This window comes from Polistes canadensis, unplaced genomic scaffold (genome assembly GCF_001313835.1).
Source record: "Polistes canadensis isolate GaletaPanama2010 unplaced genomic scaffold, ASM131383v1 scaffold_135, whole genome shotgun sequence".
NCBI classification, from domain to species: domain Eukaryota; kingdom Metazoa; phylum Arthropoda; class Insecta; order Hymenoptera; family Vespidae; genus Polistes; species Polistes canadensis.
This window is the reverse complement of record NW_014569682.1, coordinates 262,410-281,111: the sequence shown is the minus strand read 5'-3', so window position 1 is coordinate 281,111 and position 18,702 is coordinate 262,410. Positions and strand designations below refer to the sequence as shown.

General features: G+C 35.2%; 1 protein-coding gene across 6 annotated transcripts in view; it reads left to right on the top strand.

Moving 5' to 3' along the window:
* Positions 1 to 10,805: 10,805 nt before the first annotated feature.
* Positions 10,806 to 18,702, top strand: part of LOC106788333 (homeotic protein distal-less) — a 91,269-nt gene continuing 83,372 nt past the window's right edge. For 4 of the 6 annotated variants that reach the window (XM_014751499.1, XM_014751502.1, XM_014751505.1 and 1 more), the window contains exon 1: positions 10,806 to 12,511. In XM_014751499.1, the coding sequence (XP_014606985.1) occupies positions 12,007 to 12,511 (505 nt within the window). In that variant the 5' untranslated portion in view covers positions 10,806 to 12,006. The remainder of the gene's footprint in view (positions 12,512 to 18,702) is intronic. The other 2 variants (XM_014751504.1, XM_014751500.1) reach the window with 1 other exon arrangement.

The window sequence follows — 18,702 nt, the reverse complement described above, 5'->3', positions numbered from 1 at the left end:
AAAATGTAAAATATTTTGGAAACTATTTCAGATCTAAAACGTTCTCATAATTAATTTTCATTTTAACCGAAAATAAATTTAGAGAACAAAATATCTTTGAATAGTAATAGTAATAATAATAGTAATAGTACTTTTGACTCTAAGAACTTTATTCTAATCGTTTAAAAAGAGAAGAAAAGAAAAGAAAAGAAAAGAAAAAAGAAGAGAAGAGAAGATACAAAAAATAGATGAGATGAGAGAGTATTCTCTTCAGCAATGATGTTTCCGTGCAAATCTTTAAACTGCCTTAGGGTGATCGCGTGATATCCTCTTGGCTGGTGGATCCTAGCTGAAGAGCTAGTCAACCCCCTTGGGAGAAGTGTTCTTCTTTTTTTTCCTTTTTTTTTTTTTCAAAAAGAAAGATAGAAAGAAAGAAAGAAAGAAGAATAGAAGAAGAAGAAGGAAAGAAGGAAGGTGAGGAGGAATAGAAGGAATAGGAGGATGAGGATGAGGAGGAGAAAGAGGAGGATGCCTGAGGATGCACGACCAGGTCCGACCTATCCTGAAATCCAGGACACGCGAGCCTCGCGGGAAATTCCTAACTTCTATATAACCGAGCAACCAGCACCTCTTCGTCTGTTCTTGGTAAAACACCAACGACCAGGTAGCCTCGAGGGTTTAGTATCTTCCTCTCGTGCCGAGTCTGCGCGCTTATACATCGCGAATCTCCACCTCCTTTTTCTCTTCCTCCTCTTCAACCTCCTCCTCAACCTCCTCCTCCTCTTCTTCCTTCTTATTCTCCTCCTCCTTCTTCATGTTCTTATTTTTATTATTTTTCTTCTTCATGTTCTTGTTCTTGTTCTTGTTATTTTATTTTCTTTTATTTTCTTTCTTGGTTCTTCTTAAGCCTTTTGTCGAAACGGCCTCTGTCCTTCGAACTGTCAATGATTTACGCTTTCCTTCAACCAAGAAGGGCAACCTCGGGAATGAAGATAAGTGATTGGGTTGATCATAAGAATAAGAAAATCAAATGGTATATGTCTCATTGATATGATTTTTAATAATAATATAAATATAATGTATAAATGTTAGCAAGAATTTTTGTAAGATATTTGTTAATAGAATAATTTTATTAATTATTTATTAATAGCAATTAGAATTGGTAATAATGATTTTGTATTAGTATAAATATAAGAAAATATATTTGTTTAAAATACTTGTTCAATATTTTTTAAATATATTTAAGTAGAAACAATTTGATTAAAGGAGAATTAGAATAGTTTTGTTTGAATGGTATAGAATAAGATTAGAATTATAGTCGAAACGATTTCTAGGAAATAATAGAAGATTTCTTTGGGAAAGAGAGAGAGAGAGAGAGATTAAAAGAAAATAAAAAAAAAAAATAAAGAAAAAGAAGAAGGAAAAAAAGACAATAAGATGTCGGAGGTTTGGGAGGAAAAGAGTTGGTAGGAAGGGAGTTGTTCCTTCGGGCACGGTCGAGGGCTCTTGAAAGAAGTCCAACAAGAGAGGGAAGAAGAAGAAGAAGAAGAAGAAGAAGAAGAGGAAGAAGAAGAAGAGGAAGAAGAAGAAGAGGAAGAAGAAGAAGAGGAAGAAGAAGAAGAGGAAGAAGAAGAAGAGGAAGAAGAAGAGGTTGCAGGGCTAGCGGAGGCACTGGCGCCGCACGCGGCAGCCTCAAAGGGATCCTCCGCACGCCCATCTGTCTCCGCCCCGCCCCCATTCCCGCGCACCATATACATCATGTACGAGTACGACGTTTCAACCGACCACCGGGACCAACATCACGTCAGCTAGCTTCATCGTCAGCTAGCTTCATCGTCAGCTAGTTTCATCGTCAGCTAGTTTCATCGTCATCTTCAACGTCAGCTTCAACTTCAAAGTGTCAAGACTTGCATGAAGGTAAAGTCATGTCACCATTCCATGAAACACCACCACACTACTCCCCCTCGAGGGTTCAACTTTTGTCCTTAGGTGAATACCATATAAAGTGAACCTCGTTCTACTTTTCCGACAGGCTACCAGTTTCGTCCGATCGTGTCTCAACCTTTCGTGTGATTTTCAAATAAGGTATTAGCCTGATTTACCAGCAAGTGACATGACAGCTTCAACGAGTATTCGATTCAATTCGAATTCTGGGATAGCAATGTCCCACCTTTCTCTCTTTCTTTCTTTCTTTAACCAATGTTGGTAAGACTAGATGTCTCATCTTGTTCATGGATTAGTTACTTCTCAGTAGGGATTCTTTTTATCTTCTTTTTTCGTTTGTTTTATTGTTCTAATTGTGTGCAAGGGATTATCGTTTGATAGAGAAATTCTTTTCTACGATACTATTTTGTTCACAACCCGTAGTGTTTTGTTTTTGCTTATTTTGTTTGCTTTTTATTGGAGGGGGTGAGGTGGGGGAGGTGTACCACATCGTTACCGTATAATTAATAGACTTTTAAATGGGCTATCATGGGATAACGTCACGACCATACGAGAAAAGGATCATCAATTCTCTCTTTCTTTCTCGTTCTTTCTTTCTTTCTTTCTCTTGACTATGGTAAGAGAAGCGTGCAAGATAAATTTTGCAATATCACGCTGCAACGGTCGATCAAGTGTGCCGTCACGAAGGACCTGACTTTTCGGTCGTCACGATAGCCAAGGCTTTACAGCTTACTTAACAGTAAGAGCGAACGGCGTTTAGTATCTTGACTAATGAACCTGCGGGATCCTGCTAGCACCCGCCGCCAGGTTACTTGGGTTTCGTTTTAAACTCCCGTGGAAAGGGTCAAGAGAGAGAGAGAGAGAGAGCTGAAGAAGATGGATGCAGTGATGCTTGCTTGCTTGCTTGCTTACTTGAACTACAGTGTTGCCAGTTTCGATCTTGCTTCTCATCAATAGAAAAAAAAAAACAAAAAAGAACAAGAAACACAAAAATGAATATCTTTTACGAATAATCTTGAAGGAAACCAAGCAACAAATCAAGATAATTAGTTGAATCTTCATAGAGAAACGAAATTACGTATAACCAAATAATTTTTATTATCTTCGTGTGTAATTAAATTTCGAGTCATGAGATTGATAATAATAAAAAAAGAAAAGAAAAAAGCAAAAAGAGTGGGGCAAAAAAAAAGGTACATATAGGTATCTTTCGTCATGTTATTTGATTGATTGGACAGTAACTAATGAGCGGAGGGAACTAATTGCTCTTGGTAAAAATTAACTGGCAAAAACAAGGCTAAGCATACATAACGCCACTGACCCGTGACTTCCCTTAGTAAAGATCACAAGACTACTTAAGCCGCTTCCTGACCACGACCTTCCGGTTCGACCTTCCCGATATATCCCGTTAATTATTTCGAGACCCACTCTCTTTCTCTCTCATCATCATTATCATCATCATCATCATCATCATCATCATGATCGTTTACGTTTCCGTTTTTACCGACTAATTTTTTTCTCTTTGTCCCCCATTCCCATCTCTCGAATGCACCTTTCCTCAAATCCCATTCATAGAAATTCAGGAGATTTCTAATAGGATTATAATATAGGAAATAAAATAAGTCAAAAGTTTGTTTTTAAGGAAATTCAACAAAAGTAATTTTTTTCGGATTGGCTTGAGTAATAAATTTGGGGACCGAAAAAGGGTTCGAAACCAAGAAGGTTTCTCGAAATCTTAAAAAGCCCTTCTGGGCATAGACTGGAATGAAATAGATGAATACAAGGGGGGAGGATCAATTATGTTGCCTGTTGGGTTTTTAAATTCGTGTCGATTCTGGTTAGGAACAAAACCTTTTTTTCTCCTCTTCTCCGATTCACCCTCACCTCCCTCATCCTCCTCATCCTCCTCCTCCTCCTCCTCCTTTTTCAAGACTCTTGATCTTTGTCTTCTTTCCCTTGTCTCTTACAACAGGAGCTTTTGAAAGACAAAGATGGTGATAGAACAGAAAGAGAAAGAAATAGTACTCGAGTTCTCCGAGAGAACACCGATCGATAAAACGTATCTGAAATAGGCTTCTGCGTTCGAGACAAAGGATTGCGAATAAGAACTCTGATTGTGGCTTTAAATCTTTGCAAATGTCATTCACGTAGTTGTCAAACTATCAGTAAATTCACAAAATCAGACACCTAAACAAACAATTATATCAAAGTATTTAAAAATCTTACATCGATATCAATTATCCCTAAAAAATGATTTAAAAAGTCATTAGAAATAACAACTATAAAATATATAAACATACCAATGAAAATAATTCTTAAGAAGTTTCGATAATGTAAGATTTAGATTGACAATGAAACATCGATCACGTTTATATCACCCAAAGTAATTTATCTCTTTCCGATTTGGTTGGTATTCGTCTATCACGTTAGTTCCTTGTCTAGCATTGACCAATAGCGTGACAGCCTTGGGCTGACTAGGCAGATGCATGGCAACGAGTTGACATCGAACGCTGCGGGCTAGCTAGCTAGCAAGCTAGAAAAGAAAAAGAACAGTTTGAACACGCAAGGGAAGACAGCCGAACAACCGTACAAGCTAGCGAACAAGCAAGCAAGCAAGCAAGCGTACAAACCACCCTATACATTTTTTGGAAAAGGGAACGCCATAACATCGAGTAGAACACGCTAGTTTCATTTTCGTCTTTCATTGTCGTTGTAAATGTATCTGTCGAAGTATTATAAAAGTATAGTAGTTGGGGTAGGGGTTAGGGGGTGGGTAGGGAGTCCCTAACACAACCGACTACGACACATAGAATAGTAATGAAGGATAGAGATACAAGGCGGGTCTTATGGTGTGTTCATGGAGAGGGGAAAGCAAGCGTCGGTGTCGAGTCTCGACGGTGCTGAGCGTCGTCACGCGAGAACACAACCAGCTGACGTCCTTTCCTTTTCTCTTTCTTTCTTTATTTCTTTCTATCTATCTTTATTTCTCTTTTTCCCACCCACGCTATTCATGACTCTCCTAAACCCCCTTTACCGATCTAACCCCTCGTCTACTTCCATCAACCACCTCACCAACCTCTTTTTTTATTCTTCTTCTCTTTTGTTCCTAGCTACCAAAGCACCTTTCTTTTTCTTCTTCTTCTTGTTCTTGTTCTTCTTCTTCTTCTTGCGCGAATAACTTGGAAGCAGTAAGAACTAGCAGAAACTCTTATTTCCACCCACCCACGGGTGGAAACCGTGCGAATTCCGAGTTCCCTTTATCAACAGGCCGTCAGGACGCTTGGAGAACCCCAGGTGTTCGCCTTTTGCATTCGTAATATATCCTGCGTGCTTAGAAGGATGGAAAAGAGAGAGAGAGAGAGTGACATTGTGTTAAAAGGAAGAGGGTTTTCTTTTCTTTCTATCTTTCTTTTTCTTTTTCTTTTTCATTTTCTTTTGGTTTTGGTTTCTTTTTTGTTATATAAAATTAACGAAAAGAACAAAATTTTTTTTGTTTGACATTTTTTTATGCATTTTTAATGTAATTCTATTAATTGGAAAATCTTAATTTAGGATGATAATCTAAAGGATCTCAAGTTGTAATTGGCATATATAGTATTACGGTAAGGGTAGTTTCAAAGTGTCACTCATCTTCTCTTACGTTCCACCCCTACAATTATAGACGACCGTTTTCCATTTTCTCCCCCCTTTGGTTGTTCTACTTTAACATCCCAACTCGTTCTAGACTGACTTTTCTAACGCGTCTATCTACGAGGGGGAGAGAAAAGTCACATTTATGTTAGTCAAACCTACCACCTGAATGAACGGAAGAGAATTAAATGAAACCAATTTGTAGTAAAGAATAATCTGTTAGAACTTTAAAAATAATATATATATATCTGTTAGATTGAATAATACTGATCATAATTTTAACGTAGTTCTTGTAATCTTCAACAAAATTTTGTCCTATTTTTTTCGTTCAGTATTATATTCTCATTATTCATTTTTGCAAGTACACAATATCTTTTGAGTTACTATCATCTTTTTTTTTAAGTAATTCAAGCTTTTCCTAATTCCTGTTTGGTAAGGTCAGAACTAATTGGTTCTTGGGTATCTGTTTTATAATAAAAGATAATAATATTGACTAATAAAGTTAACTTTGTTCAAGGATCATTTAAAGTAATCCCCGTACGGATTAACATTTGGAAACAAAAAATATTAAGGGGTAATAAAATGTATAGGGTGACTCTATCTATGTCTAATCCTGATGCTAAATATAGTCAACGTTTTTCGGAACGTTAAAGAAGAGAAAGAAAGAGAAAGAACGATAATGTTACGTAGAAGACGGTCAAACACAATGTTTGCGGGCAACGCCTACCCATACTCATCCCAGTTTTACTGCCCGGCAGTAAAGTACGAAAATTATGATCCGAGCTTGTCACTGCTCCAGGCACTGAGAAATTCTTCGACCTGAACGTTCCGTCTCTTTCTTTCATTCTTTCTTCTTAGTCCACTTATACTTACACAAATATAACAAATACATACGTACGTAACTCATATACCAAGGATTGGTATGAAAACTGGGAAAGAAATTGGGATGGGAATTATTTTACTAATTTTCTTCCTTCCGTTCTATAACGGTGGTCAGGGGTCGGGGACAAGGGGTGTTGTAACTTTTTATTCGTATTTATTTAAGGACTGATTATTTTCCGAAAAAATTGGAAAGTTAGTTAAATCGTTTTCTTATTTTATTTTGATAACGTGTACAATTTTATTCATTTAACAATTAATTAAAGATTCTAAAACATTTTTTCGAAATATTTCTTTTTTTTGTCGTTTGATTTTTATACAAGAAATAATAAATGGGATTGGATGAAAAGTTTTCTTTCCCAATCGTTTCTCAAAGTGAAACACAGTTAACAGCCAACGGTAACGGCAACAGCAACAGCAATAGCAACAGCAACAGCAGCAGGAAACTCGGAATGGAATAAATGCGAAATCCCGCGCGAAATTGCACTAAGGAGAGAAAGTTTCTCTCTTCTCGTGTCGGTGTGATCAAATTGCCAGTTCGCGGTTTAAATTGCATGCGTTTCTACGTGTCATTCGGATTCGAAGGAAATGTCACACACTCTAGGAAAAAGAATAAGAATAATAAGAAAAAGAATAAGAAGAAGAAGAAGGGAAGATGAGTGTCTTTTAAAACGACGTGTCTTACTAATCGTTCTCACAATTTATTAATAGCTACCTATCCAAAGATATTTTCTTTAGATTTCGAATTTGATTGACAAGAGGATATCAGGATTCTATCGTGGAACGATCACAAATTATCAACTTTTTCATTTGATGATAGATAATAATTTGTTATTGCAAATCTTAAAGAGAAAGTTTTTCAACAAGACAAAATTCCTAAGTTCTATTATAATATACACGTTAGTGAATTAATACGTGTTAACATATAAATTAATTTTTATAAAGATACATATATCAGTTGATTTTTAAAACGAGGACCTATCGGCTTTAGGAAATTTCTCATTCTCTCTCTTTCTCATTCTATATAGGTATCGCGAACGAGTAACGGCAGTACGAGTAACACACCGAGTCAGGGTCCTCCCGCTGCCTAATTGAATGGCATTTTATTTAGCACAGTTCCCCGCACACTGGATAGCTGGCATTTACCTCAATTACGTAATTCAGCGTATACAAGCTCAAGCGGGCAGCTACCCAACGCAACATAGGCATTGCAAAGGCTATGGGTTCTGATGGTGTTGGTGTTGTTGCTACTCGTAATAGTTGCTGCAGTGTTGTAGTGGTGTTGATGTTGGTACTGGTAATGGTAATGGTGGTGGTGGTGGTGGTGGTAGTTGTTGTGCTAGTACCTCGCACGTTTTACTAGTGGTCTGTCAGTGTATTAGTGAGAATGGTTGTAGTAATGTTGGTGGTGGTGGTGGTGGTCGGTCGACTGATGACACGTGTTTGCGCTACCGCCGCCATGCAATTAGCCCCCCAATGTAATTTCGCACCGTAAGAGCGTGCCACGCTCTTTTGGCCTAGTGCCGTAGCCGAGGGTACCTACATCGGTTGGTACCCCTGTATTACGAAGCGGGAAGTGATTTCGTTCGATCTCGCTTAAGAAATTCGATCCTACGAGATGAAGATGATGAAAAATAAGAAGATGTTAGTAGCTGTTTCATTCTCGATCGTCGACGTGTACCCACAGCCACCCCTTTTCATTTTTCTCATTTCCATCCATGATATATTTCTTTTAAGGTTAGGTTATCCTATAGGTCAAATATAGATCAGTATGGAAAAATGAACATTAGACTATCTTTCCAATTGGTATTCCCTTTTTTTCGAATTTATTTCATCATTATTTATGTCAATCATCATACATACGATTGGTTAGATCCCAGATGTTACGTTACGTGACGTAACATGACAATAGATGGATCATTAGATTGTTGGTTATAATATCATCTTTAATATTATCTACTTGGGTAATTGTCTCTATCAGTTGAACAGTCATCTTGATAACAGTTTCAAATACATTTGCGTTAGGTCAGTGTTCTAAAACTGTCCGTGACGATGATCGGTTTAACGTTTGAAATAATTCATAAGTTTTATAGGGGGTTTCAATCGAACGATCAAACTGTTTTCTTTTTTTTATTGTTCATCTTACTCGTTGAGCTTCCGTTATTCTTTCGTTCTCGCACATATTTTGGATTAATTTTTTTTTCTTTTTTTTTTTTTTTCTTTATCCTAATCACGGTCACGAGCTACCAGGAAGCGTTATGTAACGTTTAAGGAACAACACCGAAGGCGTCGGGAAATTACCGTGACTATCCGTCTATCAATCGTCGGTCTATTAAATTCTTGCTTGCGGTAATTTTAATAATCGTTTCGGAAGTTTTCGGATTTTACGGAAAATAATTTCCGTCCTTTTTATTAATCCTCCTTTTACACCACCACCAACAACCCCCTCCCCACCCGACCCCTTATCACTTTCTTTCTTTCTATATATTTGTCAGTCTTTCACGTTCAAGGAATGCACTTGGAGATGATAAGAACGATCGGTCATAACCGTGTTCATAAAAAAACTTATCCAATAGTACTTGAGACAAAGTTAGGGGTCGTTTTTAACGATTATCACTTCGACAAACAAAATAAAAAGGAGAGTGTGAGAGAGAGAGAGAGAGGGAGAGGAAAAAAAAAGTATCCTCTTTCGTTATCTTTATGACCATTACACAGGAAACAAGAACTCTCGTTGTGGCGTACACGAGTCATAAATATAAAAGTCATTTATTTTAATTACGATTTTGCAAGGCGATAGATAAAACAGATATACACGAGTTCGAAAATTATTTACGTCGCTTGTCCTCAGGCACTTAAATAAAAACTACTAGCGAAATGAAAGAAAGAGAAAGAGAAAGGTTGGTAGGTGCTAAACCTTTTTTCTTTCTTTATTTTTTCTTTCTTATATACACCTACGAATCTCGCGAGGATTTTAGATTATTATCGTCGCGAGTTTCTTCTTTTCCTTTTTTTTCTTTTTTCTTTTTTATATATATATTTTATTTTCTTTCTTTTCAATCGCTTCTCATCTCACTCTTCGCTACTTTTTGATCGCTCCCCTCCTCCACTCACTCCTTAACAGATAGATTTTAATCTCCGTTGGTTGGAGAACGCATACGCAACACATTTGTGGGTTTTTTTTTCGAAGTCCTATTCCCATTCTTTTTTTCTTTTTTCTTTTTTTCTCTTTTTTTTTTCTTTTTTCTTATTTTTGTTCAACCACTTGATATATTCACTTTTAATGTCTTCACGCGTGGTGACTTTGTTTGTTATTCTCTTTCCTTCAGATTTACTCGGTGTAAAGTCACGATATCTTTTACCATTTCACGATTGGAGTAACCAACCATCGGATAAGATCCGTTGCGCAAAAGGAAAGAATCAGATTTGTATGTATATACTTACGTATTTACTTGTGTGTATATTTGCGTGTGAATAGTTGATACTGGTTACGTGTCAAGATTTTATTTCTATTTGAACGATCTAATCTCACTTGGTTGATCTTCATTAAAGACTTGCCAGATAGTAATCGCGAATGAAAAATAAAATGAAATGGTAAAAGAAATGAAAACCAGGGATTTTCTCATAGATCCGACGGATCGACGTAACCGGTAACAACGAACGGTGCTACGCAAGTAAGTAAAGTACATCGGCGAAAGGATAAAAGAGTAAAAAAAAGTTGTTGGAAAGCTCGGAACAGCTCCACCTCCAGCCATTGGTGGTCCATTCCCTTAGCGATCGGTTGATGGGCGGGGCCAAGGACGTTCTCGTCATCGCTCCTGTCGCGATGATCCTGACGTACAAACATTTCTAAACAGATAACAACATTTATTATTAAATATATCTCTATATTTAAAAATAAAGAAAAAGAAAACAGTAACATCGACAAATTTTCAAAGAACATTATTAAAATTAAAACATATAATAAGTAATAACAATTGAAAAATATATTTTTGTTAAATAGTTTGTGAAAGTGTCCAAATATAAAACAATATTGGAAATAAGATATTGGAGTATAAAAGAAGAGAAACGATGATCCGTCAGGACGAGCAACGGGCAAGTGCGTTCGTTGGGGCTTCAGGTATAATCGTAGTCGCGTTCCGCAGGTAGGAAGATAGGAAGATTGTGTTGATGGGGCGTGGTTAACGTAAGTCACGCCTACTCGGTAACCATAATGGCCTCCGGCTAACGAATGGGAGTTCGGAAGACGGTTGCTCGGTGGTGGGGAGAACGAATCACGTTCCAGATTGACAGTCGCCGTGGGCGTGGTTACCCGTAGCGCCACAGCGGCAACTTTGGGAAATTATCTACCGGGCTCGGGGAGAGGCTCGGGCTTCATTATGTATCATTATACCGGTCCGCGCCGCTCGGTGTGCACTGCAGTTAGTGGCCAAGGCGCGCGCGTGTGTGCTTTTCTCTCTTCTTCATCCTCGTTCGTGTCGTGTCGTGTTGTTATCGTTGTCGTTGTCGTTGTCGTTGTCGTCGTCGTTGTCGCGGTCGTCGTCGTCGTCGTCGTCGTCAGGATTGCGATTCGTGATTCGTGATTTTGGTCTTGAATTTTAAATCGACATTTATTAACGTTATATCGTGTGAACCATTTTTATCGAGGGAAAGAGAGAGAAACGAGGAGAGAAAAGAAATTAGAAAAGTTTGTTTTATTATACGCTGATTTGATTAATAAATCTTTAGCGAATTTGTTTATGTATACGTTAAATACATACAACAATTGATTAATTTAACAGAACGGGAAGGCGAGCCGCGCGTTCGCGCGTGTTTTCACTAACAGCTAGGAAGCTGATGATTAAGTGTCGTGTGTGAAGGAAAGAATATTTAAAAATAAGATAACAAGAGAAAGAAAAAGAGATAGAAGAAAATAAATGAATAAATAAATTTGGATAATGTTGACGGGGTATGTTTGGTGTAAGGATAAAAATATGAAGAGATTTACATCGAGCTGACCGATCTCGGGATTAATCGAATTAGTTTTGGATTTAATTTAATTTAATTAAAGAGCGGAAAGAAGAAGAAAAATAAATAAAGGAAGAAAGGAAGGAAGGAAGGCGGACGAATCAATTTCAATTAATAAAATAATAAAGTGCAACAAAATTAGGAAAGAAGAAGGAAAAAAAAGTGGCCGTGTCGTTAAGTGGAGGTGAATTGAGTGAGAATAATAAAAAAAGAAAAGAATATAAACGGGGTTTAGATAGAAAAGGAAATAATAAAGATAAAAGAAATAGAAAAAACTCTAATAATTGTAAGTTAAAGATCTTGTTGAAATATTGAAAAAGTATCCAATGTCCTTGGCTGGGGAAGAAGATAAAATCGAACTAATCCAAGATTCGGGCCCCGTACGGGTGTCGCGGTAGGGCGGCGGCGGCGACGACGTCGTCCGCGACAAATTTATCAACGCTCGAGGCTGCTCTCGAGCTCGGCTTGAAGGTGGAAAGGCCAAGCAGCACGACGACGCTCAATTTCACGGACCTGGGGAGCCCATTCGGGGCGGGCGACCCCTGTCCGTCTAGTACCCCGACCCCGAACAGTATGTCGGGTGGTGCCGGTGGTGGACCGTCGGGTGGCGGTCAAGCCGGTGGTGGAAACGGTGGTGGAAACGGTGGATCCGACATGGACCAACATCTTCATCACGGTGGACTCGGTTCGGTGACACCAGGACCACCTGGTGGTGGTAATAATGCTGGTGATAGTACAACATCAAGTACACCGGTATCCCAAACTGGTAAATCAGCATTCATCGAACTTCAACACAATAACCTCTACAACCCGGCCAGTTTACGGGGTGGATACCCATCTGGACATAACGTACCTGGTGCACATCAATTTTCTCATCAGGTCAGCGCCCTCGGACACCAATCCTCTGGTCCCGGTAGTGGGAATCAACAACACGCTGAGCCTGGATTCCCAAGTCCTAGGTCAGCGCTTGCTGGATATCCCTTTGGACCGATGCATCAACATAATGCATATGGATATCATCTTGGATCTTACGCGCCTCAATGTCCCTCGCCGCCCAAGGACGGTGAGTACCCTAACTGTATGTATTCCCAACTTTTTTACAATACTATTTTTATCCTTATACTTTATCTTTTTATTAGTCTATCTCTGAGTAATTATGTTAGATCAAGTTAAATCCGAACACAAGGAATTATAATATATATAATCTAATCTTGTTTATATCTAAACTCGCGTCAATAAAATTATCATAATTCGTTCAATATATCATCGATAGTTCCATAACGTGATTTGTTAACGATCCATTGTTAATACCATAACCGAGTTAAAACAACCGTCTTTTTTTTTTGGAGATTAGTCTGGGTTAAGGAGTTTCGGGGGGATTTTAAAGGAAGACAACGGTTTAGTGAAAGGTTAAAGAAACATAGAGAAAATCTAGAGCAGCAGGTAGCGGTTCATCTTAAGCGTCGGTCGACGCCCCGTCGTTCTATATCTTTCTTCCCTTTTCATAATACTACAATGCCATGAAACAGAATCTATGATATACGAGCATAAAAAGAAAAAGGAATACCTTTTAAGAACCTAAAAGAACAAGAGGAAGGAGAAAGCAAAAAAAAATTAAGATAAATAAGAATACAGGTAAAAGGAATATAATGAAGTTCAGATGGTTCCTGTTAGGATTAGGAATAACATATCGCGAATCCTTTTACGTGTCCTTTCATTCTTATTTATTTTCTTCTCACCCTTGCAACTCTTATTAACACACGACAACGTAATCACACCGTTGGATTCTTTTTTTCAAATTGTCGAGACTAATTACGTTTCTCATTATCAAACGTCGTAGCAACCGGTGGTAGTATAAGTACTTTATCTGCTATCCTATCTCTTACTCACTGATGTTAACAGATATATCTTTTCTCTCGGGCACTTATTCCAAGAATATTTTACTCCGTGAAATATCGCATCATGTGTGTGTGTGTATATGTGCACATATACGCACACTGCATAGACCAAGGTTAACGAAGAGAGAGAGAAAAAAGAAAAACAAGGTTCAATTTAAAACGTTAAAATATTACAAAATAATTTACGTTAGTCTATAAAAGAAGAAGAATGAAAAAAAAAAAGTAAGGTTAGGTTACGTTATATTATCAAAATGTCGGAAACTAACTATAGTCAATAAATTCTTAATATAACTGTCAATTATATCCCGAACAAATTAAACACCGAGTAAACTCTAATTAATATACCCATGACTTTTTACCAATCAATTTTGGGTGTAAACCATTTGGTAAGTTAGTAGTTACAAAAGGGTCTGCTTGATAATATGGCTCATTAAAATAAAAAGTAAAAGGTTGATAATGTTCTTAACCTCGTAGCTTCGTCGTACTTGGATTATGGTGGTTAATATCGAAACAGTTAGGTTAAAACTGTTTGATAGGGGATGAAGTGGAAAGTGTAAAGTAACGAGGAATTTCTGTTAGGGGTTGGTTAGTCATGCTAGTAGTCTCTTGAAAACCCTTCCTATGGTCTCTCTCTCTCTCTCTCTTTCTTTCTTTTTCTCACCCTCTCTTTCATCGGGGATGGAACTCGAGTTTTCTCTGTTTGTTGGAATACGTTGATATCTACTTTTCTACTTCTAATTCTATTTCTATTTCTCTTGTTCTTGTTCTTCTTGTTCTTCTTCTTCAACAACTTTTTCTTGTTCTTCTTGGTGGTCGACCGACAGGTCGTCGACAAAAACCCTCCAACAGTGGTCTCTGTGTAAATTCGTAATGACGCGTACGTTCTTTACCCTTCTCTGGTTTCTTCCATCACCCCTTTTTTTTTTTTTTTTATCTTCACCCACAATCCCACTCTCTCTCTCTCTCTCTCTCTTTTCCTCCTCACCTCTTCTACTTTTACGATGCTTACACACGTTACTTTTATTCTATTTCTCGCTTTTTATTTTATCCCTTTTGTTTTTTCGGTTCTTCTTTTTCTTTTTCTTTTTTTTTACTTCTTCCTTCCTTTTTCTATTTTTCGCATGGTAAATAATATTTTGTCTACGCGTTCTCTTATAAAAATTTCCATAAGAACTTTTATTTCTTTTTGTATTTCTATTATCAAGTTGTAGTCAACAAATCAAATCTCCCCTTATTTTTTTTTTTTTAGTGTTTTTCCAGAACATTTTCATTTGCATTTGAGTTGAATGAACAACGATTTGTCCTAAACTAGTGGATTATGAACGATGATCGCGAATAGTTCGCATAAACTTCTGTCGAAATTGCATACTAGGAATAAAACGTTTGAAAATAACTGTGCGTTTCTGTACGCGAGTATTGGGGGGGGGGGGGGGGAAGAAAAAGGGTTGTCTTCTTTTATCGAGGGATTCCCTAAACTTTTTCTTCACCCTCTTATATTCTTTTTTCTTTTTCCTAAGAATCCCGAGTATTCGCATATGTATATATATATATGTATATGTATATATCTGTGTTGTAATGATAGCTAACAATCCTCAATTTTGTTTTCTTTTTTCTTCTTCTTCTTCTTCTTTTATGCGATTTATGAAAGGACTATCGAATCATTCGAAGTAATGCAAGACCATTTCCTCTGAATTTCTTTTTCTAGTTTCTTTTTTTTTTTTTTTCCTTTCAAATAGGATAAACGTGTAAGAAATAGGGATACGAAAATAGGTGTGTGCGTTGAAATCAGAAAAATACTTCGTGGGTGTAATCAATTCGAATGATCTCGGTGTGTTGTTGTTATTATTATTATTATTGTTGTTGTTGTTGTTCACGAAAGAATTTTAAACGATATTACGATTTACGAAAGGGTTCAATTTTCGAAAATGAACGGTTTGACGATCTCTCTTAGATTATTTTTCTATTTTATTCTTCTTCTTTTTTTTTTTTTTTCATTTTGTTCGCGAATAACGTCATCATCCGATACCGTGCGTTTTCATTATGGTATTTTCTTCTTTTTTTTTTTTTTCCCTCCTCGCCAATCGATTCGATAGAAAAAAAAATAATAGAGGGGTGGGAAAGAGAGAGATGGAAAAAAGGGTTTCCATTCGTGATAATCGAAATCGTTTGAAAAAAAAAAAGAAGAAGAAACAAAAGTGAAATTTCATTTTCCATTTGTTCTCCTCTTTTTTTTTTCTTCGAAAATGATCTTCCAACGATTGAAATTTTCATACGAGTTGTATCGTGATAACAAGTACGAGATGTTATTATAGTACTTTCATAAATATGAGTATAGTATTCTTCTTTTAATGCAACTTCGCGTTTCGCGATGAAGAAAAATAACGCTGCAGCTGCCATAAAAAAAAAGAAGAACCAGAAAAAAAATAAGGCTGCGTGCACGTTGCATAAATTTATCGATCTTTTCGATTTCTTTTGTTTGTTTTGTTTTTTTTTTTCATTTTCGTCCGTCACACATTCGATCAGTATATTACTATTATTTAATATTAATATGTTAATAGTTATAAATCTAAATCTTTATTTTTATGGGATTTTCAAACGATAGTTCGATGTCTCTACAATTTTTCACCCAGCTCCCAAACAAATATTTTTGCAAAACTATAACCCTATATTCTTTCTTTTATTATAATAAATTAACAGATTATACTATGCATTTAGGTTCGTTCAATTTTATATGGGTTTTCATTACTCACGAGTATAGGAATGATTTTTTCTGATCCCATATGTGTGTGGGGTTAGTCATGCGACTAACATTTTTAGGAATACTTGTACAATATTTCATAAATTTTCTATTAAAATTAATATTTTTATTCAATATGTATCAGAATTTATTGATCAAGTTGTAAATATATTATTTATTATTATTATTATAAAAAATTAAATAATTACTATTTATATATTTTACTAATTTATTTACGTGATGAAACACTCATACATAAATTAAACAAAAAAGATTATGTAAAAAGNACTACTACTACTACTACTATTACATAATTACTATTTATATATTTTACTAATTTATTTACGTGATGAAACACTCATACATAAATTAAACAAAAAAGATTATGTAAAAAGGCAAATAATAAATAGTAGACATATATAATTAATAAATATTAATAAGTTATAAACACCAACAAGAACTAAAGATTTGAATTTAAAGAAAAACTTTCAAGAAAACAAGAAAACAGTTGTTCAACGTGCTGTAATGATATATTTAACAGACAACTAAAGTGATTTTTATTAACAATATTAAGTATATATCACCAAACGATTAATTTTATTTATAACAATCACTCTTCTAAACATTAAAATTCTATTTCAAATCGCTGAACTTGGTACTCAGTCCACGAAAATTTTGGTAATAGATTGGTTTTGATGATTTTAGGGATCCCATTAAAAAATCTAATATTCCTATTAAATATATCATTTTTCTTTAACGATTTGAGTTCACTTTTTTATGATTTTAAATAATTTTCTTGTACCTTAGTACAATCCTAACTGATATAAACAAAATAAATTCTTCGAATGTTGATCAAAATCCTGCACTTTGTATCTCATCCATTACACGTTTCACAGCCATTTTATTAAAATGTTAAGAAATGAAGAATACGTTTTAAGATTCAAATAGAAAGATTAGAAGGGAACAAAAAGAAAAACAAGTTCGATTTAAATGTGATTGTTTATACACGAATTATTTTAAACACGTGGAATAATTGAGTTACAGGTAACTCGCATGAATGAAAATAATTCCAATGAAGTTTTTCATTTTATTATAATGTTCATATCACAACGATCATCAATTAGTATATTTTACCTCGACGTATTTAAATACTCAACTAACCGTCATTATTTAATTTAATTAAATAATAAACATCTGATTATAATCGTGATCTTAATTGCCACTGAACATGCTATTTTGTTTGTGCATCAATTCTTCAGCTTTATTTGGTCTTCTGTTTTATTTAATATTATTTTTCTCTTTTTTCTTTTTTGTTGTTGTTGTTGTCGTAAAAATCATTTCAATGTAAAAAGAATAACATTTCTTTTCAATCATTGATCTGACAGACAAGATGCGTCGAACAAATTGTAATTGTTGTAAACGATTAATGAATTAATTATATAACAATTAATAATCGGATTTCTTATTAATTTTATTTAGTTTTTTTTTTTTTATTTTTCTTTACTTTTCTTTCTTTTTTTTTTTTTAAAATAAGAATTATGTTAATGAAAAGAATACATTTTCTAATTAATCTAATCGATCATCATCAAATGTATTATAAATGTCATAATTAATTTACGAATTAGTATTATCAACATTTAATAGTTTACTTTTAATGATATTTTTCCAATGTGAATTAATTGACAGACGAGTTTTTCCTAATCGTTTTCACCAAATTTACATTCTTGTAATAATTTTCTGTTAGTATGAAAATATCTGTTTGGATAATCTCATATCATAAATCAAATTCATCAAACAATTATCCAAAATAAACCGAGATATTTACGTAACTGTATTCCAACTTAAAGCTTGGATCCTAAGTGTGGTATTTAAAGGTTGTTTGCTAAAGGATTTATCTTCATCTTAATACATGAACCTTTTAAGGGTTTCAAAAGGATCCTCTCGAGAATATTACTAGACTGAAAGAAAGTTCTAATTTTTGTGAAATGTTTTGATCAATGGTTCTACAAATTTTATAGAATAAATTTGTTCCTATTTCTAAAAATTATTTTATTCTCACTGAGATATATATATTTAAAAACAAAAATATATAAATCATTGTAAAATTATACGCATTTAAATAAATTAGGATAACAATTGTAAAGATTTTGATGAATTTTTCTTGTGTAGGATCCAACAAATTTCTTTATTTTAAATTCATTTTGTAAGAAACAAGAAAATGTACATATATATATTATCTGTTGAGGAAGGTCTTAAAAATAGTACGTTCTTAAGTAACAAAATCGTATGCATCGAATCGTAAGGATAAAAAAAAAAAAGGGAGAACTGTAAGGCTAATTATTATAGCAATTAATCGGTGGATCGTGCGAGAGTTCCGCGAAGGTAAGTCATAAAGCTTACCGTCGGTTGGTTCAACGCTGTTGCTTTTATGTCGAGCTAATAATTTTCTCGACTATGTTTCAAGCAAGTATTTTGCATATGGTAACGGCCAACCAACCAACCAACCAACCAACCAACAGCTGCCAATAAGAGAATTATATTCCTATGCGATAAAGGAAGAGAGAAAAAGAGAAGTGGAAATTAAATATTAAGATAAAAAAGGAAAATAAAAAATTGATGGGGAGTAGGGAGTTG